At 38.9% G+C, this 21,721-nt stretch overlaps 1 protein-coding gene across 2 annotated transcripts in view; it reads left to right on the top strand.

The window, feature by feature from the left end:
* The window catches only part of COPA (COPI coat complex subunit alpha), a 50,760-nt gene that overhangs the window by 730 nt on the left and 28,309 nt on the right, over positions 1–21,721 (top strand). For both annotated transcript variants that reach the window (XM_069545707.1, XM_069545696.1), the window contains exons 2-10: positions 5,125–5,238; positions 5,424–5,497; positions 8,582–8,662; positions 11,599–11,675; positions 12,392–12,501; positions 16,727–16,836; positions 18,405–18,504; positions 19,074–19,209; positions 20,490–20,572. In XM_069545707.1, the coding sequence (XP_069401808.1) occupies positions 5,125–5,238; positions 5,424–5,497; positions 8,582–8,662; positions 11,599–11,675; positions 12,392–12,501; positions 16,727–16,836; positions 18,405–18,504; positions 19,074–19,209; positions 20,490–20,572 (885 nt within the window). The remainder of the gene's footprint in view (positions 1–5,124; positions 5,239–5,423; positions 5,498–8,581; positions 8,663–11,598; positions 11,676–12,391; positions 12,502–16,726; positions 16,837–18,404; positions 18,505–19,073; positions 19,210–20,489; positions 20,573–21,721) is intronic.

Below are 21,721 nucleotides of genomic sequence, written 5' to 3'. Positions count from 1 at the left end.
TCTCCTCCCCTCTCCTGGGTCCTGTACTGCTACTTTTATTCTGATCCCAAAGCTCTATACAGTCAGCAAAAACAAGACCGGGAGCTGACTGTGGTTCAGATCATGAACTCTTTATTGCCAAATTCAGACTTAAATTGAAGAAAGTAGGGAAAACAACTAGACCATTCAGTTATGACCTAAATCAAATCCCTTATGATTATACAGTGGAAGTGAGAAATAGATTTAAGAGCCTAGATCTGATAGATAGAGTGCCTGATGAACTGGACGGAGGTTCGTGACATTGTACAGGAGACAGGGATTAAGATCGTCCCCATGGAAAAGAAATGCAAAAAAGCAAAATGACTATCTGGGGAGGCCTTACAAATAGCTGTGAAAAGAAGAGAAGCAAAAAGCAAAGGAGAAAAGGAAAGCTATAAGTATCTGAATGCAGAGTTCCAAAGAATAGCAAGGAGAGATAAGAAAGCCTTCCTCAGCGATCAATGCAAAGAAATAGAGGAAATAACAGAATGGGAAAGACTAGAGATCTCTTCAAGAAACTTAGAGATACCAAGAGAACATTTCATGGAAAGATAGGCTTGATAAAGGACAGAAATGGTATAGACCTAACAGAAGCGGAAGATATTAAGAAGAGGTGGCAAGAATACACAGAACTGTACAAAAAAGATCTTCATGACCCAGATAGTCACAATGGTGTGATCACTCACCTAGAGCCAGACATCCTGGAATGTGAAGTCAAGTGGGCCTTAGAAAGCATCACTATGAACAAAGCTAGTGGAGGTGATGGAATTCCAGCTGAGCTATTTCAACTCCTGAAAGATGATGCTGTGAAAGTGCTACACTCAGTATGCCAGCAAACAGAAAACTCAGCAGTGGCCACAGGACTGGAAAAGGTCAGTTTTCATTCCAATCCCAAAGAAAGGCAATGCCAAAGAATGCTCAAATTATTGCACAAATACACTCATCTCACACACTAGTAAAGTAATACTCAAAATTCTCCAAGCCAGGCTTCAGCAATACGTGAACCGTGAACTTCCAGACGTTCAAGCTGGTTTTAGAAAAGGCAGAGGAACCAGAGATCAAATGGCCAACATCCGCTGGATCATGGAGAAAGGAAGAGAGTTCCAGAAAAGCATCTATTTCTGCTTTATTATGCCAAAGCCTTTGACTGTGTGGATCACAACAAACTGTGGAAAATTCTGAGAGATGGGAATACCAGACCACCTAACCTGCCTCTTGAGAAACCTATATGCAGGTCAGGAAGCAGCAGTTAGAACTGGACATGGAACAACAGACTGGTTCCAAATAGGAAAAGGAGTACGTCATGGCTGTATATTGTCACCCTGCTTATTTAACTTCTATGCAGAATACATCATGAAAAACGCAGGGCTGGAAGAAGCACAAACTGGAATCAAGATTGCCAGGAGAAATATGAATAGCCTCAGATATGCAGATGACACCACCCTTATGGCAGAAAGTGAAGAGGAACTCAAAAGCCTCTTGATGAAAGTGAAAGAGGAGAGTGAAAAAGTTGGCTTAAAGGTCAACATTCAGAAAACGAAGATCATGGCATTTGGTCCCATCACTTCATGGGAAATAGATGGGCTAACAGTGGAAACAGTGTCAGACTTTATTTTTGGGGGCTCCAAAATCACTGCAGATGGTGACTGCAGCCATGAAATTAAAAGACAGTTACTCCTTGGAAGGAAAGTTATGACCAACCTAGACAGCATATTCAAGAGCAGAGACATTACTTTGTCAACAAAGGTCCATCTAGTCAAGGGTATGGTTTTTCCAGTAGTCATGTATGGATGTGAGAGTTGGACTGTGAAGAAAGCTGAGCACCGAAGAACTGATGCTTTTGAACTGTGATGTTGGAGAAGACTCTTGAGCAACTGAACTGAATTGGATTTGAATTTCAGATAAAAAGTAACATTTTAGTATTTTAGGGTTGTTTGTCTGAAATTCAAATTTAATTGGACATCTTTTATTTTTATTTCCTGAGTATGACAGCTCTAAAACTTGTGCGTCACTGAATGTAGATGGATTGCAAACTGCTATTGCAGTAGTAGTCTCTTAGAATGTTAGAATGGCAGAGTCAGAGATTTGGGGGTAAGATTTGTACCTTGACTATTTACTAATATAAATTTTTTTTTAAAAAAGATGCAGTATAGCAAAGTGGTTAGAAACTGGCTGTATGCAGTCATATGGGCTTACTTTGGAATTCGGAAACATTCAGTAATGAACTCGGAGAAGGCAATGGCAACCCACTGCAGTACTCTTGCCTGAAAAATCCCATGGACGGAGGAGCCTGATAGGCTGCAGTCCGTGGGGTCACTGGTAGTCGGACACAACTGAGCAACTTTACTTTCACTTTTCACGTTCATGCATTGGAGAAGGAAATGGCAGCCCACTCCAGTGTTCTTGCCTGGAGAATCCCAGGGACGGGGGAGCCTGATGGGCTGCCGCCTATGGGATTGCACAGAGTTGGACACAACTGAAGCGACTTAGCAGCAGCAGCAGCAGTAATGAACTGCAGGACTTTGGGCAACTTAACATTTCTAAATCTTATTTCCTTATTTGTAATACATGAGTAATTAACATTCTTTTTTAGAGAGAATTAAAATGAGAAAGTATATAAAAGATGACTGGCGTAGACTCAGTAGCTCAGAAACTGGAGCCATTATTAATGTAAGAATAAATTTTGAGACGTTTCTATGTCTCTTGGGAATCTTGATCACAAAGAGGAGTGCCATTAAGAATTCCTGGACGGTTGAAATGTGTCTTTATAATCCTTCAGCTTTCTCTTCTGCTCCTAATTTCCTTATCAGGCATAGGGGAGAAAATTGGCCAGGGAGGGGATATCGAGATATTTGAGAGTTAATATCTATTAATGAATGTTCCTGTATATAATGGGAATGAGAGTGGGGAATGAGCAACCTAATGGAAAACGGACAGCTTAGAAGAAGAAATAAAAGTGTTAAATAAATAAATGAAAATACTCTTTCCCTCACTAGTAATGAAAGAAGTGGTGTTAAAGTACTAAAACAAAACAACAAATAACTGATAACATCCCATTCTCAGTACCTTCAGAAACTTGGTGAGACTGTATATTGATACAGTCTTTTTGCAGTTAAATAGTATCTACCAAAATGTTAAATGCACATACCCCTGTTCCTGAACAAATCTCATTTCTAGTCTTTAGTGTAAATCAGTAATAATACAAACAGACTGGATTATGTGTGGAAACATTTTCATTGGATCATCTTTTCTGGTAGATAAAAGGGGAAAAAACTTATATGCCCATTAGTAGAATAGTTTAAAAAGTGGTGTATTTGTACATTGCAGTCATTAAAAAAAAGGGGCTAAGTCTAGATGTACTTAAAATGTTATGAGATACATTGAAGTTGAAGTGAAGTGACGTCGCTCAGTCGTGTCCAACTCTTTGCGACCCCATGGACTGTAGCCTATCAGGCTCCTCCATCCATAGGATTTTCCAGGCAAGAGTGCTGGAGTGGATTGCCATTTCCTTCTCCAGGGGATCTTCCCGACCCAGGAATCGTCTCCCACATTGCAGGCAGACACTTTACCATCTGAGCCACCAGGGAAGCCCCATGAGATACATTATATGAGATGCTTTATATGTAGTTAAGTGAAAACAAGTTTGTAGAATATTATAATGTTATCTCCATTTTCATAAAACAATATGGATTGCATTAAAAACCTGAAAGTATAGTCTCCAAACTTCTGTGGACTCCCATTTCCAGTGATAATGGAGTAACAGAGACCAAGTTTATCTTCCCACCTTAAATATCTGCACAACTGAACAAAACATGTGAAACAAAGGTTTTCAGGCTTTGGAAAACAGGCAGTACAGGAGAGTGATTCTTTCTTGTTCAGTCACTCAGTCATGTCCCAACTCTTTTGCGACCCAAATGGACTGTAGCTCACCAGACTCCTTTGTCTGTGGAATTTTCCAGGTAAGAATACTGGAATGGGTTGCCATTTCTTACTCCATGGGAATGACTCTTGAGAAAAGGGAAATAAACAAGATGAGTCCAGCTTCCCTCATGGCTCAGTAGTAAAGAATGCCTGCCAATGCAGAAGACACGGGTTCAATCCCTAGTCTGGGAAGATCCCACATGCCACAAAACAGCTAAGCCTGTGAGGCTTAACAGCTGTTGAGCCTGTGCTCTAGGACTTGGGAGCCTCAACTACTGAGCCCATGTGCCTCGGTACTGAAGCTCGCGTGCCCAAGAGCCTGTGCTCCACAAGAGAAGTCACTGCAATGAGAAGACCACACACTGCAATGAAGAGTAGCCCTTGCCCACCACAACTCGAGAAGAACCTGCACAGCAGAAAAAGACCCAGCACAGCCATAAATAAATAAGTAAAATTACTTTTAAAAAAATCAAGATGAGTCCTATGATTGTGTTAGCTTGTTACCTGGAGAGAGTTTCCAGGCTGAAGTACAGGGATGGGGAGAAGAGCCCTGTGGTCTCACTGAGAAGACAAGAGTTTAGAGTTCGGGGAAGCTGAGATAGCTAGAATTTGCTGGACAAAATACTAGAGAAGGAAGAACTGCACAGAGGAACTTGAAGTTCTGCAGGGGATCCTGGCAGGCCTTTGTCCGAGTACTAACACATGTGAGGAAATAAACCAGGGCCTGGGAAAGAACCACTGGAGAGGAGAAGACAGAACTATCCGTGGAGCTCACATAGAGCTGGGAGTAATTTGTGTTCCCACTGGCCAGTATAGACCTCCTAATACTATAGGGCATCATATAGAGATCTCAAATGGGTATTGCTTTAACAGTGATGCCAGATTAGGTCTAGGCTAAAGGCTGCTGTGGACTCATTCAAAACTTAAAAAGCAAACCTCAAAAGGATCGACTAATTCCAAGTAACTGCATTCTAAACCAGAGCCCAGCAGTATTTAAGGAAATACAACAAAAAATCCAACACATGATACCATATAAGTCACAATGTGTGGCATCCAGTGAATGAATATATAAACCCAGTTTTTACCTAGCTGTCCCATTTTCTTATCACAGTTGGCAGGAGGTGACATTGTGGGGCTTGCTTTGCTCATTGGATCATTGTCTTTTTTTTTTTTTTCTAAATCCAGGACTCAGCTTTCACCCCAAAAGACCCTGGATCCTGACCAGTTTACACAATGGGGTCATCCAGTTATGGGACTATCGGATGTGTACCCTCATTGACAAGTTTGATGAACATGATGGTAAGATAACAGTTTCTAGGAAGAGGCTAAAAGAAATATAAGTATTGTTTTCTGGAGCAGTTTAACCTTTCTTTAGGATTAAAGAACATGGGAGGGATAGAACTGGAAAATTCTGAATAAGAATCACCTTGGAGACTTGGAGCATAACTGTCTTTTTAACATGTATTGCCTGCTTTCTTCCCTAGGTCCAGTACGAGGCATTGACTTCCATAAGCAGCAGCCACTGTTTGTCTCTGGAGGAGATGATTATAAGATTAAGGTATAGTGGGTCTGTCATGACTGGGAGTAAAGGACAGGCGATGTGAAGTTTGGGAATCACAGAAGGGACTGAAAAGCCAGATGTCTCATTCATATAGAGCTCACGCTTTTTATCCAGAGCACTTATCCAGTGAACATTTATTGAATGTTTACTATGTTGCAGGTGCTGGTTTTTATTTTTAGAATTCAAAAGTAAATAAGAAATGGTCTCTGTTCTCAAGGAGCTTTTATTCTAATGGAGGAGTTAAATATTCACCCTAATAATAGAGTGTACAGATTAGTGAATATACCATAGATAAACAATGAAATGGGTAAGGACAATCTAGGTACAAGAACAAAAAGCATGACATAGCTGGATACATTTGAGAAACTATAATTAGTTTTGTATAAAATCTGGAAGAAAGGTGAGAGGAGCAGAAGATGAGCAGGGCCGGATTATGGAGTATCTCTCTGTAGTACTCAGAAGTTTGTATGTTATCAAACAAATAACAAGGAGCCATTAAAGGAGTTTAAATAGAGGAGTGATACTAGATTCACGTTTACGTATTTATTTATTTGGCTGTGCTGGGTCTTCGTTGCTGTGCAAGCTTTTCTCTGGTTGCGTGAGTCGGGGCTACTCTCTACTCTCTACGTGCAGGCTCCTCATTGTGGTTTCTTCTCTTGCTGTGGGGCACAGGCTCTAGAGTGCCTGGGCTCAGGAGCTGAGCGTGTGCACAGGCATAGTTCCTCCATGGCATGTGGGATCTTCCCGAACCAGGAATCGGATCTGTGTCTCCTGTATTGGCAGGCCGTTTCTCACCACTGAGTCACCAGGGAAGCCCCCAGGTTCACACTTCTTTTAAAAAAAATAGGTTACTTAAATGGCAATATAGAGAGAAGATTGGATGACTTGGGCAAGACTGGAGGCAGATACTAGTTAGGAGACCATTGCAAAAGTCCACGTGGGAAAGGGGCAGAGCATGAGCTTTGGCAGTAACATTAAAAATGCAGAGGAGATGATGCATCCAACCACACCAGAGAAACTTACTTCATGGAAAAAATAATCTTTTTCAAAAGCTGCCTTAGGAAGCTATAAATTATACAGTAGGACTTACATGACAGGCATGAGGAGTGACAGCTGCCTGTAGAGAAAATGTGCGTTAGAATGATAGGGAGGACAGCTCCCTTCCTAGATTTTAGGCACTGATCCTGGGGGCAGGCAGTAGAAGCTTGGACCACCTGATGGGCCTCAGAAGCTCCTCAGGCTGTCCCTCCCTGGTCATATTTCTAGTAAAGTGATGACCATAGAGTATTAAGAATGGTTAACTTGGGTTCTTCATGATCTGTTTAAGACAAACACTGAGTGACATTTAAGAAAACATTTTTTTCCCAAAGTCATTAGTACTTTTGAAAATGAATTATCTTTCATTTACTTGCAGTGTTCAGATCAGTAGAGCAAATCAGTAGAGACAGTTGATTAATGGTTGTCTGGAGGTTGAGGGGATTGGGAGAAAATAAGGAATGACTCCTAATGGGTATAGTTTTCATTTGGTGATAATGAAATGTTCTAAAATTGATTGTGCCAATGGTTAAATAACTATGTATTAAGAACTACTGAATTCTAGAATGGGTGAATTATATGGATTTGAATTATATCTGAAAGATGTTATTAAATAAAGGAATTATCTAATTGATGGCTATGTAGTGCTGTCATGCTGGGATTTATATTTCTCTGATGAAAGTAGGATCATCTTGAAAAGCCATGTTTGTGGACTGTCATATTTTTTGCTATACCAGGTAAAGGTAGCATTAGTATAATCCTGATTTACAAACAGTAAGACAGGAATCACAAATGGCCCGGGTCTAAAAACCCTACAGGTCTTTCAGAATTCATAGTTCTGGAACTTGATAGAGGCCTATAAAGGAATCAAGATGATTTGAAGCAAGAAATAATGAAAGTTCAAAAAACTGAACTCTGTATAAGGGAGAAAAAGCTAGTTACACGATAGTATTTATGGTATGATCTAATTTTTGGGTGAAAGTCAAACTCCACTGTATACATGTGTATTTATTTATAGATAACTCATGAAGGTGAGGATATTCTAATATTTTCACTTTTCTTGTTATTTATCTTTTCTCATTTTTGCCGCACATCCCTTTTGTGCACCTACTAAGTGTTAACTGCTACATTAGATGCTGGAGGAGTAGTGTTGAGCATGATGGACAAGGACCCTGCCTTTAGGGAGCTTACATTCTTGTTTGGAAATGCTGGATTTGGGGTTATTCAGATTTGTTACAGGAAATGGCTTACTTGTGATTTATGAAAGAAAACAATTTTTAAGTAAAAATAGGAAAAAACAGTAATAGCCTGGCCTGGATAGATTATAAACAAGCATTAAATTTTATAGAAGGAAAAAAAGCATCTGACTTCTTTTTATACTTTGGGGAGTTTTTCTGCATGGGAAGTGTGAGCTATCTTACCTTTATGGTCTTGGTTTCAGCATCTTTCTCAATTGTGTCCATTGATGCCTGATGCTTGGTAGCTGTGTTAACTTCTTATCTAAATATGATATTTTTCTGCTTAGCTCAGCCTATCTGAGCAATGTTGTATTTTCCATAGTGTTGAGTTAAAGTATATTTGCATGATAGATGAGTACAGACCATGAATGTATGGGCATCATTTGCCACCAAGCCTAACAAAAGGTGATGCTATATGTTATATTATTGTTTCCTTTGAAGTCATATCCGTCCTACTTTTTTTACCCACAATTAAGGTGATAGGTAAGCACCAAGTAAGGGGTCTGTTTTCAAGCTAAGAACACAATTATTCAGTAGAAGAGTTTCAAGCTGAGCCTTAGATAAACATTTTGTCTTATTAAATAGATATGATTTCTTCCCAGAAAAAAAGAAAAACCTTTCCCACACGTGTGTAGCCGACTTACATTTTCATTCGTAGTCTTTTCCCCTCCAACCTTAAACAAGATTCCTTGTCAAGATTTCTACCTATTTAAAGATGTCAAAAAATAAATCCCAGCTTGTTTATTGAGAAACCTGGGCCTCACAACTTAATGTCCTTATTCCTTTAGTTGAATTTTTCTCTTTGCAGGTGTGGAATTACAAGCTTCGGCGCTGTCTCTTCACATTGCTTGGGCACTTAGACTACATCCGCACTACGTTTTTTCATCATGTAAGTAACTGTTGTGGCTCTGGTTTGGAGCACTCTTCAGTTTCCCTGTAGGAATCTTCTCCATGCTCCTGAAGAATGCTTTTGATAACAGAATCACGTTATTGATTCTTCTAGGATCTGTGGAGTGTTGGCCTCTCTGCTTTGTTTCCTTGTGTAAGAGGAAGCACTCAGGGTTATATTTGAATTTAATTGGATTCAGTGGCCTTTATGAGGAAGGTATTGATTCTCTGTTGGGAAAAGTAGAGATTTGATTTTAAATTTGCTGAACTGGCAAACAGAAGTTTGCAGGCTAATCACATGTGGGGTGTTACTAAGTAGGTGTTCTTGGAGGAATGTCAAGATAAGATGCCATTTTGATGCTAACTAATGTTTTGACTGGCATTCCAGTTGAGCTATTTCAAATCCTGAAAGATGATGCTGTGAAAGTGCTGCACTCAATATGCCAGCAAACTTAGAAAACTCAGCAGTGGCCACAGGACTGGAAAAGGTCAGTTTTCATTCCAATCCCAAAGAAAGGCAATGCCAAAGAATGCTCAAACTACCACACAATCACACTCATCTCACACGCTAGTAAAGTAATGCTCAAAATTCTCTAAGCCAGACTTCAGCAATACGTGAACCGTGAACTTCCAGATGTTCAAGTTGGTTTTAGAAAAGGTAGAGGAACCAGAGATCAAATTGCCAACATCTGCTGGATCATTGAAAAAGCAAGAGAATACTAGGAAAACATCTATTTCTGCTTTATTGACTACGCCAAAGCCTTTGACTGTGTGGATCACAACAAACTGTGGAAAATTCTGAAAGAGATGGGAATACCAGACCACCTGACCTGCCTCTTGAGAAACCTATATGCAGGTCAGGAAGCAGCAGTTAGAACTGGACATGGAACAACAGACTGGTTCCAAATAGGAAAAGGAGTACGTCAAGGCTGTATATTGTCACCCTGCTTATTTAACTTCTACGCAGAGTACATCATGAAAAACGCAGGGCTGGAAGAAGCACAAACTGGAATCAAGATTGCCGGAAGAAATATCAATAACCTCAGATATGCAGATGACACTACCCTTATGGCAGAAAGTGAAGAGGAACTCAAAAGCCTCTTGATGAAAGTGAAAGAAGAGAGTGAAAAAGTTGGCTTAAAGCTCAACATTCAGAAAACGAAGATCATGGCATCTGGTCCCATCACTTCATGGGAAATAGATGGGGAAACAGTGGAAACAGTGTCAGACTTTATTTTTGGGGGCTCCAAAATCACTGCAGATGGTGACTGCAGCCATGAAATTAAAAGACACTCCTTGGAAGGAAAGTTATGACCAACCTAGATAGCATATTCAAAAGCAGAGACATTACTTTGTCAACAAAGGTACATCTGGTCAAGGCTATTGTTTTTCCAGTAGTAATGTATAGGTGTGAGAGTTGGACTGTAGAGAAAGCTGAGTACAGAAGAATTGACGCTTTTGAACTGTGGTGTTGGAGAAGACTCTTGAGAGTCCCTTGGACTGCAAGGAGATCGAACCAGTCCATTCTAAAGGAGATCAGCCCTGGGTGTTCTTTGGAAGGAATGATGCTAAAGCTGAAACTCCAATATTTTGGCCACCTTATGCAAAGAGTTGACTCATTGGAAAAGACTCTGATGCTGAGAGGGATTGGGGGCAGGAGGAAAACGGGACGACAGAGGATGAGATGGCTGGATGGCATCACGGACTCAATGGACGTGAGTCTGAGTGAACTTCGGGAGTTAGTGATGGACAAAGGAGGCCTGGTGTGCTGCGATTCATGGGGTTGCAAAGAGTCGGACACGACTGAGCGACTGAACTGAACTGACTGAATGTTTTGAAGCATTGACAATCGTGTGCTTTTATCCTAGGATTTTAGGGTCTGGTAGAGGCTGTTCCCTTAGCCAAGCTTACTACCTTTTTTGATTTGTTAGGTTTCATAGTAGACAGATACTGAGTTAAAGATTAAGACTCCCAGCCTCTTAATCTCATCCGATCCTGACTGGATTTCTCTATAATTATTAATACATGCTATTAGAATTAACTTGTACTATTCCTGACTCTTAGTAAACTTAAGTTCTTGAATTAAGTAAGAAAGTGTATAGCAAAATAAACAATAAACTCCAGGCTAATTACACTGTATCTCCTTTTTTTAAATTAAAAAGAATTAGGGTAGAATAGGAGAAGATGAATGTGAAAATTATAGCTGAAATAGTTGAGAAAGATAACCATTCAATAGGCAACCTATTCAGAAGGAACTGTTTGTCATTGCCACGAAGGGCTTGTTGAAGACTCTTGCCCAGAACAAGTTACCTTTCAGCTGGAACTTACAAAAAGCTTGTTTTCTTTTATTTTTTTCAGTTTAGTAAGTGTGTGTGTACCTTGTGCTTGTTAAGTTCTTTGTTAAACACTGGAGAGACAACTGTGACTAAGAAATAACTTCCTTCTCTTAAAAAGTTTAAAGACTGTAAAAGGGATGAATTGTTTTTACGTGTTACTTTCTGCTTTCTTTTCTGAGACTCAGGAATTTTTTGAGACTGGATGGTCTGGCAGGCACAAGTCAGACTATAAAACAATATTCCAATCTTAGAGTTAAATAGAGATCATTTCACAGGATCTTGATTTATAAGATTAACTTTATAAATATAAATGACATATACATAAGCATATATGTAAAAGTAAATGTAAACATTATACTATTTGTCTCTGAGAATCTCTTATGGTCTTGCTTCCACTCTTAAGCCTTATAGTTGAAAGTACTGAAGTTGGGAAGAGCTGGTAGCATGGTGAGGAGAAATAGACCACTAGCTTGGCAACTCAGCATCGTTTAAAGACTAGCTGAGATGTCACATAATGAGATTATTTCCTCCACAGAGAGAATTGGAACCTGGAAGGACACGTCTGTTAATGTTCAACCCCTTTGTCTGGAATATTTTTCAGGAATATCCTTGGATTCTGAGTGCCTCAGATGATCAGACCATCCGAGTGTGGAATTGGCAGTCTAGAACCTGTGTCTGGTAAAGCCAAGGATAGAGAGCTCAAAAAAACCTTCATTTCTAGTTTTTTCATAGTCAACTTCTCTTTAGAACAATCATCTCCTGTCCCTAATGGGCCATGTTTGCTGATTAATTAGATTGTATTTGTAAGACACTCTTGTATATAAAAAGATAAATACAGAAGCAACCTCATTAGTAGTATGTGAACCTGGATTTTCTGATCATTTCTTTCCAGGGGAAAGAAGTCATATAGCTAGGCTTTTGGGACAAAATTTTTAGCTGGTTTTCAGTTCTGTTTCCAAGAAACCTGAATCGGGGTCTAAACCTCTGTCTTGCCTTGTGTTTGGTTATAGAGATTTTTATAAGTATGTAAGGACCATTTAAAGTGACGTCCTTTAAAAGGGATACCCCCTTAAAATCTTAACAGTTTTAGTAGGAATAAGATTTCATTTATTTTGATATTTTAATGCATCTTTAATGAGAGGAATGCTGTGCAGTCTCAGTTGTTTTGAAACTAGTAATAAACACTGAAACATTACAAGCAAGAGGAGAGCCAAGCTTGAAACAGCCTACTCTGCTTACTATTATTAATTCAGAATTGTTAGGATGACTTGCCTTGGCCTCCAGAAGAGTGTACTTGGAGGTGCACCTGTTAAGTGTGGAATATGGCATTTGACAGGTAGGAGCCTGTTGGTTCCTGCCTCTGATTTGGTATTGTCTGTCTTTCCCTCTTGCAGTGTGTTAACAGGGCACAATCATTACGTCATGTGCGCCCAGTTCCACCCTTCAGAAGACCTGGTCGTGTCAGCCAGCCTGGACCAGACTGTGCGCGTTTGGGATATTTCTGGTGAGCTGCCCAAGTTCAGGGGACAGCCTAGTTGTGTCTGGCGCAAAACTGCAATTGCTTAAAATAGTCAGGGTAGTTGAGTTGGAACAGAAAAATTTAGAGTATTCTGTTTTCATGTAATAGTGTCTTTGTTTCTGAGGATATTAAATGTGCTTTGACGGTTCATGTTAGAAGTATTCTAAGGAAAGTGGTTGCTCTGGAAAATTTAATTTTAAGAAAATGCCACATTTTAGTTAGATCAGTCTTTGTACTGTTGGGAGTATTTAAGAATCAAGCTTTCCACTAAAATAAGAAAAATCTTTGACAGAAATGAATTTTGGGTATAGATTAGTACAGGGAAACAGGGCTTTTAGATCCTGTGGCTTCATTTAGAAATAGGAAAATCCTTCTATTATATACCATCTACTGTAAAGAGAATGAGGGTTGGAGGAAAGATTTTCATGTCCAGAAAACCTTTTAACAGACTTCTAGGATGAAAAATTAACTAACTTGTAGATTTTGAGTAGTTGGGATAATTCCTCCTTTCACAGTTTATATACAGTATCTTAATTTGGGGATAAGAATTTAAATTTTTAGGACTGTATAGAGGAGAACTGAGAATTTAAATGCAGAGAAAGGGCTGTACCTATGAGATTGACATACTGGAAAAACGGAAGTGCTTTGTTGAGAAATTCAGTAGGGAAATGAAACTAAATGTTATAGTTCTCTGCCTGCTTAAATTTATTTAGCAGTTGCTAAATTGTTTCTAGTTGTTTGTTGCCTTAGAAATTCTTAGAGATTGGACTCTGGAAAGTCCATGGTTAGTCCACAGAGCACTATTTTCATTCTGTGAAAAGAAGGACTCCTCGTAGGTCTTTACCTGGTTCTTTGTGGTAACAAAGAAAGTTGATAACTTTTCCCAACTCCTTGTGTCGTGGTGGGCTGGAGCAGTATGATATTAATACTTGCTGTTGTAACAAACCATTAATAAACAGCAAGTTGAAAATTTGGATTCCTGGGTATAACATTTGGAATGTTGTAATAGCAGTTATTTAAGATTCTGTAGTATGGAAACAAGCCAAGGGGAAGATGAGGATAGTTGGAAAGTAAAAGCTCTGCCTCATGCTCTGCAGTTTTCAGAAGTTCAGAATTAAGAAAGAAGTGGTATAAACAAGATTGTATTGGAGACAGGGCAGTCGCACTCTGTTCTGCTAAGGGCTTCTGCCATTGCAGTTTTTCGTCAGACTAGCTAGGTTTTTTGAAGTACACCCAGATGTGACCAGCCATGCCAGCAGGAAGAGGTAGGCACAGGCACTGTGGATCCTGTGCCCTCTCCTCACTGCTAGTACCAGGGAGCTTATTATTCACTCCTCCAGTAACCAGTCTTTGACTTTCAGTAGTTTTTAACTGTGCATACTTTCAAAGCACCCTCTCTGTCTCAGCATTTAGGAGCCAAATGGGGCTGGATCCCAGTTTATGCTGTTTCAGCTGACCAGGGGCAGTTACTTAGACTAGCCTTTCTCAACTGGGGATCTGTGAGAGAGTTAGCTGCTACTAAGACACTTTTTAGTGACTGTTTTCTCAGTTCTAAGAATGGTGTACAAGTACTGCCATTCTAAATCACAGAGAAGTGAATTTGTTATATGCATAAACCGATCCTTAGACCACTGGGGCTTAAATCTTTCCTAGAGCATGGGGATGAGAAGGGCCTTACACTGCTCCACTCTTTAAGAGTAATGTTTATGCCACCTGAAGCTGGCAGAGCAGTTTCCTTGTGACCTAGCTAAGGCAATTTGGGGTCCTTAGGTAAATGGATTCTCTTTGGTCATCATGAAATGCCCAGGGTAAGAAATCATTTTCTTCACTTTCATAGGAAAACATATTTGCATCAGAATCAAAGGCCCTAAATCAGAGAAGAGAGGGAGAAAGTATGACCCTAGTTGGGGTTTATGCTTGCTCTTGAATGTGTAAAGTGCATGGATTACTATATAATAACATTACATTTGCTATACTAAGTATTTGTGGTACTGAAAATTTTGCACTAATGTTACTAATGTTAATGCTCTCTCTACCATTTCTAAGTGTTTTTCTGTACTCACAGCTCTCTTGATTTCCAGTAACCCCTTAACCAGAGTGGAAGAAGATGCTTTGGTATTTAACCAAGTGGAAGGAGCCTTTGGGAGAGACTTATACATTCTTCCTCCTCTAGAAGTCAGCATACTCTTTTTAGCAGGGTTCTTTGGTCTTGGTTCAAATAAATCTGAACCAGGAAGAGAAATTACCAGTCAGCTTTGTTAGGAACTAGAGCTAATATTGACAGTATTTCCAAGAGGAAAAAATCAGTTCTGAGTCAGAAGACAAAATCCCTCAAATCTAGAGGACTGGTTAAAATTCTAATCTTTCCTAGTACCTCTCTTTGAAGAGGGACACTCTCTGCGCTAAGTAAATAATAAGAAAACAGAGATCTTTAGGGAAAACCAGTGTTCTAGATACCTCTCCCATGAGGATTAAGCCAGGGGGCTTAGTGTAACCTGATCTTTTATATTAGCCTGGGCAAAAAATATTTGTTTAAAAGGGAATATATTTACGACCTAGATTTTTAAAATGTTATTTTTTTAGCTTGAGCTTCCAAGTAAATTGACAGTGAAATTATTTTAATGTGCTTATACTTTTGCATGTCAAGCCCATGTAATTCAGGCTTAATCTTTGAAGTGACTACTAAAAAAGTATTAATTTGCTGCCAAATCCTGTGCTCATGCCTCTCTTTTTACTACTTCCCCTGGTTCCCATTGGGAAGTGTGCATCGAACTGGTCCATTCTGAGAGTGTCCTCCCCTCCCTCTGGATTTGAGTAGCTGCTGTAGAAATTTTCCATCTGTTGTTCAGTCCTAGTGAGTAGCTTGTTGAAGGCTCAAATATTTCTTCTCAGAGTATCTTTTCACTGCCTGTCACTATTCATCTATCTGTTTTTGCTCTCTCCCTTTTCCTGGATTATTACAAGCAATCACAACAAAGGCTTCCATTCTGTCATACAGCTTTCCTTTTAATATGTTTGTTGAAGCTTATTGGAGGTGAAGTTCCTCACAGCTGTCTGTCTTTGTATCTTCCTTTGAATCTGTTTCATGCATCAGACTCATTAGAAAATGTTGACAGATCCCATTAAAGGGATAAAGTGAAATAAGTGAAAAGAGGCATCCCTGTGATAATGTATTTATGAAGCCTTGGAAGAATACTTATTTTATTTTTTTAAGCATTGGCTTTATTTCTGTGTACCAGTTGGCTAAATGCTTATCATGGACAGGGTGCAAGATAAGTAAAACTGTTGTGCCCTTTTAAGCACTTGCTTCTCTAATGCTGATGTTTATATGCCATTATAATAGAAAAGTTACTTTGTAATTTTAAAACAGTGAAGATAAATACAGTCATTGAACTTAATTTTTTGTACTTTCTTACAGGTGCCAACATTTAGACTTAAAACTACTTAAGTTTTGTTTTCAATGATAGCTTTTTTCCCCCTTCTATTACAGATATTTGGCTTTTTAATTTTGTAAATGCCAAGTAGTTTCATTTTCTTCTCCCCACCTTCCAAATACTCCAGAAGATAGGATTTTAGTCCCAATTGCATTTTCTTATCTATAAACTGGTATTATTATACCTACTTGCCTACCTCAGAGGGTTGTTAATCAGATCAACTTTGAAAACTGCAAGATGCTTTTCACCTGTAAGGTAGTAGTGTTATTGTAATTTGGGTTCTGACTATAGCACAGATAATTCAGATTTTAAAGACAGATTGTTGCTGAGCCATAAGTGTCAGTCCTATACACATAAGACTCACCTTCTCCTGGAGTCTTTTTTCTGTTGTTTTCGAAGTACAGGCTGATTTCTCCATGTAGCTTCTGAAAATTTTAATGACAAAATACATATGTTCAGATCTGTAACCAGTCTCTTGAGCAAGTGTTTAAAGGAATAATGAGAGTTTTAATCATTTTGTCCACTGCCCAAGAGTCAAGAAGGAAATAAGAATACACTTTTTGCAGTTTATAGTTTTACAGTATCATCCACCAAATAAACTGTTTTATATTTGAGATACATAAGAGCTCTTGCATCTTTCTTTAGTCTCTTTAAATTTCTTTTTCCCTTTTCCCTTAATTTTAGTATATCAGTGTACCTTTGGGTGCTTCGATTACTGTGTTCTTTTTGGTAACATTATGTTTACATCTTTCATCCCACTCCTCACCCCTTCAAAGGTCTAAGGAAAAAAAACCTGTCCCCTGGTGCAGTGGAGTCAGATGTGAGAGGAATAACTGGGGTTGATCTGTTTGGAACTACGGATGCAGTGGTGAAGCATGTACTAGAGGTACTTATCTCTATAGCCAGTGGCTGGATATGGGCTCTTCTCCAGGGAAACAGTGACAGTATGCTGTTCATGTATTCATTCCTTCAGCAAAGACTTATGCAGGGCTTACTGAGTGCCAGGTGCCATTTGAGGCACTGAAAATAGAATGGTAGGTGAGCCAGTAGACAGCTGAAGTTTAAATGCTACCTGAGGGAGAATCATGTTACCTTTTAAACCCGCTGGGGAGAGAGGGAGAAAGCTGGCATAGGCTCCATCATCATCCCAAAGCAGAGTCCATTGTCAAGCCTCTTGGGAAAGGGGAGGATAGTTAATCAAATTTATTGAGAACCAGCCATGTGTAAGTAACTTGTTTGCATGGTGGGAAAATAGAAAGGCATAAGAGAAAGAAACTAGATTTTTTAAAGTAATCTTTACAGCTGTCTGCTGGTAGAGATACTATTAACTTCCTTTTGCAGATGAAAAATGTGAGATTTAGAGAAAGTAAGTTATTTACCAAAATCTACATGTGTCTTGAAAAAGGAAATGGCAACCCATTCAAGTATTCTTGTCTGAAGAATTCCATGAACAGAGGAACCTGGCAGGCTACAGTCCATGGGGTTGCAAAGAGTCAGACACAACTGAGTGACTAACACACATTCACTCACACACACACACACACACTCAAACACACACGTGTCTAGTAAATTGAAGAACTGAATTTTGAATTTGTATCTGTCTGACTCTAAAACCCAGGTGTTTTTCACCACAGTATGGTACCTCAAAAATACTGCTAATTTGACACTACTTTATCTGTGATTCCGATACAGATTATAAACTTATAAATAGGTTTATAAGATATCTTATAAAAGATATCTTAAAATCAGCAGTTCTTAAACTTTTTGGTCTGAGAACCTTGTTATACTCTTAAAACTTATTGAGGACCCCAGAGAGTTTTTATGTGCATATTTGTCAGTTTTTACCATATTTGAAATTGAAACCAAGAACTTTTAAAAATGTGAGATATACAAGGATATAATCTATTAGCCATCAAAGCAGTGACATCATCACATGTCATGTAACCTCTGTAAAACTGTATATGCATGGGAAAATAAGAGTGAAAAGGGTAAATAGCATTTTAGTATTATTATGAAAATCATTTTTAACATTGCTGGGGTTTCCTAAAAAGTTCTTGGGGTAGAGTTTCTTGACCGTACTTTGAGAATTTCTTCATTAAGTTACAGAATTGGTCTTTATTTTTGAGATGCTAATAGCTGGTTGGAGAAATACAATACAATTGGCCAGTAACAAAGCAAGGCAGTATATCCCAAATGCAAATGAAGCTGAATTTGGAGGAGAAGGGCTTTGGGAATTCCCATGAGAGTTTGGGAATAATATTGGATAAATTGATGTAGTTAGTGACTCTCATGGTCAAATCTTACAGCAGCAGTCCCTTGAGTCTTTTTCACATGGAGTGAAAATCAGAGACATCTTTTATGACCATGAGCATGGTCCATTGGCCCATTGCTTTGAGTAATGGATATGAAGAATCACTTTTTTTGGTTTTGCAAACCACTTTTTTTTTGGTACAGGGTCATGATCGTGGAGTTAACTGGGCTGCATTTCACCCTACTATGCCACTCATTGTATCTGGGGCAGATGACCGTCAAGTGAAGATCTGGCGTATGAATGGTGAGTGAATTAACAGTGTTATCATACCTAAAATATTGGCTACTGACCAGCAAGCTGAAAAAGTCAGGGGTTCTGGATTTAGTGACCCATTTTTCAACCTTAGGTTGTTATGCTTATCCTGGGACCATGACAGTTGCTCTATTCCCTTTTTTTCATTTGATGGTATCCTGATTTGGAGGAGTATGAATGTAATTTTAAATGAGAATTCCATGTATTCAACAGCTATTTATTGAGTACCTACTTTGTACTAACCATTGTTCAAGGCTCTGAAGATACAATGATGACTGAACCAGATAAACTTCCTGCCATATGAAGCTTCTATAACGGCAGCTAGTGACGGCAGAATAAGATGAAGAATGACAGAGAAGAGGTGCTATAGTCGAGAGGCGGGTCAGAATGAAACAAAGAAGTAGAGACATAAATGAAGAAAATTGACCTATTAGAAAGAAGTGGAATACTACTTAAGACTTTGTAGTATCTAGCATTTGGTTAAAGGATGTCATAATTCAAAATCCCAAACTTAAGAGTAGTAGGGAATTGTGGTGACCTAGTTCTTTTTTGTCTTTCAGAATCAAAGGCATGGGAAGTTGATACCTGCCGAGGCCATTACAACAATGTATCTTGTGCTGTCTTCCACCCTCGTCAAGAGTTGATCCTCAGCAATTCTGAGGACAAGAGTATCCGAGTCTGGGACATGTCTAAGCGGTAAGGGGGTTATAGTGGTGTGTGACCAAACCCAGGAGAAAGCTCCTTTCTCTCTTTTACTCTGTTCTTTTTAAAAATCTGATTAAGAATTTTTGTTTCTTACCATCCTCTGCATATAGAAAAATCAAATTATATTTTATGAAAACTTGAAGGTGATAGGGTAACAGGCAGGAAGGCCAGGGGTCTCCAAACAGAGGAAATAGCCTCAAGTGTCAGACATTTTTATTTCTCTTAAGCGGCAGGAGGAAACAAACTAGTGATATTTTTTCCCTTCTCTATACAAATTTAAAAGGAGGTTTCTCTTAAAATACTGTGTTGCCATAATGATACCTGGTTTCACCTGAAGTTAACTATTCTCAAACCTTGAGATAGCCAACTCATTTTTTATGGAAATGTTTGTCTTAAGCTATGCTAATGTTCCCCAAACTCTGTCTTCAAGTCAGTCCTGCCTAATAGCTCAGAACCTACTTGACAAACCAGTATGTTATACTCAAGATATTCTTGCCCTAATCTATGTAAACGAAACTATTTGTGTGGTAACCTGTCCCTCTACAAGATTCAAGTTAATCATTTTATGGCCCAGGATGAACCATTTGGTGCCAAGATTATCCCAAAATGCATCTTATGAGTGAGGGGCCTGGTACCATTCTGAGTTTTAAGACATTCCTTTCCTTTATTAACAGGCTGCTAGTGACTATATAACATCCACCTGAAGACTAACAGGGGGGTAACTCTTTCTGCCCCCTTCTGATGCCTATGCCAAAAGCTTTCTCTATCTCCTTTATACTTTAATAAAACTTTATTACACAAAAGCTCTGAGTGATCAAGCCTCGTCTCTGGCCCCAGATTGAATTCTTCTCCTCCGGGGGCCAAAAATCCCGGTGTCTTTGTGTGATTCAACAACAACCTTTCAAAGGGACCCAGAGATTAGCCATCATTTACAAATTTTCCATCAAATAGAAATTTCTGCTTGTGTTCTTTTTCTGCTTTGTATTTAAGCAGTTTCTTCTGTAGCTACAGAAATAAGGAATATTAAATGAAAACAGTATGGTAGAAAATTATGATGAGTGGAGAAGTCTTAATATCAAAATAATAGTGTCAGTTTAAAGTCCTCTTTCTGTTCTTTGGTAGAATTTGTGACTGTCTTTATTTAAAATATGCCCCTTCACTGTACTTGATTTACTTTTTAATCATTGTGTTGGCCTACCACGCTTGTATGTGATAGGCTGAAGTTTTCTTGGAAATTAATATTTTTCTTTGTATACCTTTTGCTTTCCTAGGACTGGAGTTCAGACATTCCGCAGGGACCATGATCGTTTCTGGGTCTTAGCTGCCCACCCTAACCTTAACCTCTTTGCAGCAGGTAAGGGCCATTTCTTCTCTTTTTCCCTTTGGTTCAGTTTTTAAGACTTGAGAGTTTTTCTCCATTAACTTTGTCTCCAATAAATATATAGTAGGATGACAAGGAAAAGTAAAAGTCTAAGAGCCATGTAGTTGAAGCTTTTCTCCTTTTCCCCCCTATATCTTCTTGGCACAGTGTTCTTTTGGTGTTCTTTTTCCTCCAAAATTCATTTAATAAGGAAGCCCATTCTCTCTCTCTTTTTTGGGTGGGTGGGGGGCACACCATGTGGCTTGTGGAATCTTAGTTTCCTGACCAGGGATTGAACCTGGGCCCTTGGCAGTGAAAGCACTGGGTCCTAACTACTGGACTGCCAGGGAATTCTCCTAAAGCCCATTCTCTTTGATTAGTACCTTAGTTCTTTTTTGATTAGGAGACTTAGAGACTAATACTGGACACTTGAGGTTCTCAGACTGAGGAGCTAGAAGCTGAGTGTTACACATTCATTTAGCAGCTGCATACTGAGTGTCAGCCCTAGTCTGGGTGCGGGTATTCCAGCAGTGTATAAAGCAATGTCCCTTACTTTATGGAACTTTTTGAGTTATAATAATTTAATGTATTGTATTTGGTTTGTTAATATTTTGTTAAGGATTTTTGCATCTATGCTCATCAGGGATATATTGGCCTTTTTTTGGCTTCGTATGGTCTTTGTCAGCTTTTAGTATCAAGGCAATGTTTTATTCATTAAATGAGTTAGGAAGTGTTCTTTCCACTTCAGTCTTTGGAATAATTTGAGAAGGATAGGTGTTAACTCTCAGTGTTGGTAGAATTTGCCAGTGAAACCATCTGGACCTGGACTTGTGTTTTTGGGGAGTTTGTGGGTTACTGATTCAATTTTGTTAGTAGCATTTGGTCTATCCAGGTTTTCTGTTTCTACATGACCCTTTTTTTTCTAGGTTGTCTAATTTGTTGGCATATCATTGTGGTATTCTCTTATAATCCTTTGTATTTCTGTGGTATCAGTTGTAAATTTTCCTCTTTCATTTCTAATTTTATTTGGGCTTTCTTTTTCTGTGATGAGTCTGGCTAAGGGTTTGTAGATTTTATCTTTCAGAGAGCCAATTCTTAATTTTTTTCCTTTTTTTTGGTCTCTATTTCATTTATTTCTGCTCT

This window comes from Ovis canadensis, chromosome 1 (genome assembly GCF_042477335.2).
Source record: "Ovis canadensis isolate MfBH-ARS-UI-01 breed Bighorn chromosome 1, ARS-UI_OviCan_v2, whole genome shotgun sequence".
NCBI classification, from domain to species: domain Eukaryota; kingdom Metazoa; phylum Chordata; class Mammalia; order Artiodactyla; family Bovidae; genus Ovis; species Ovis canadensis.
The sequence above is the reverse complement of the archived record's forward strand: the minus strand, read 5'-3'. Positions and strand labels throughout refer to the sequence as shown.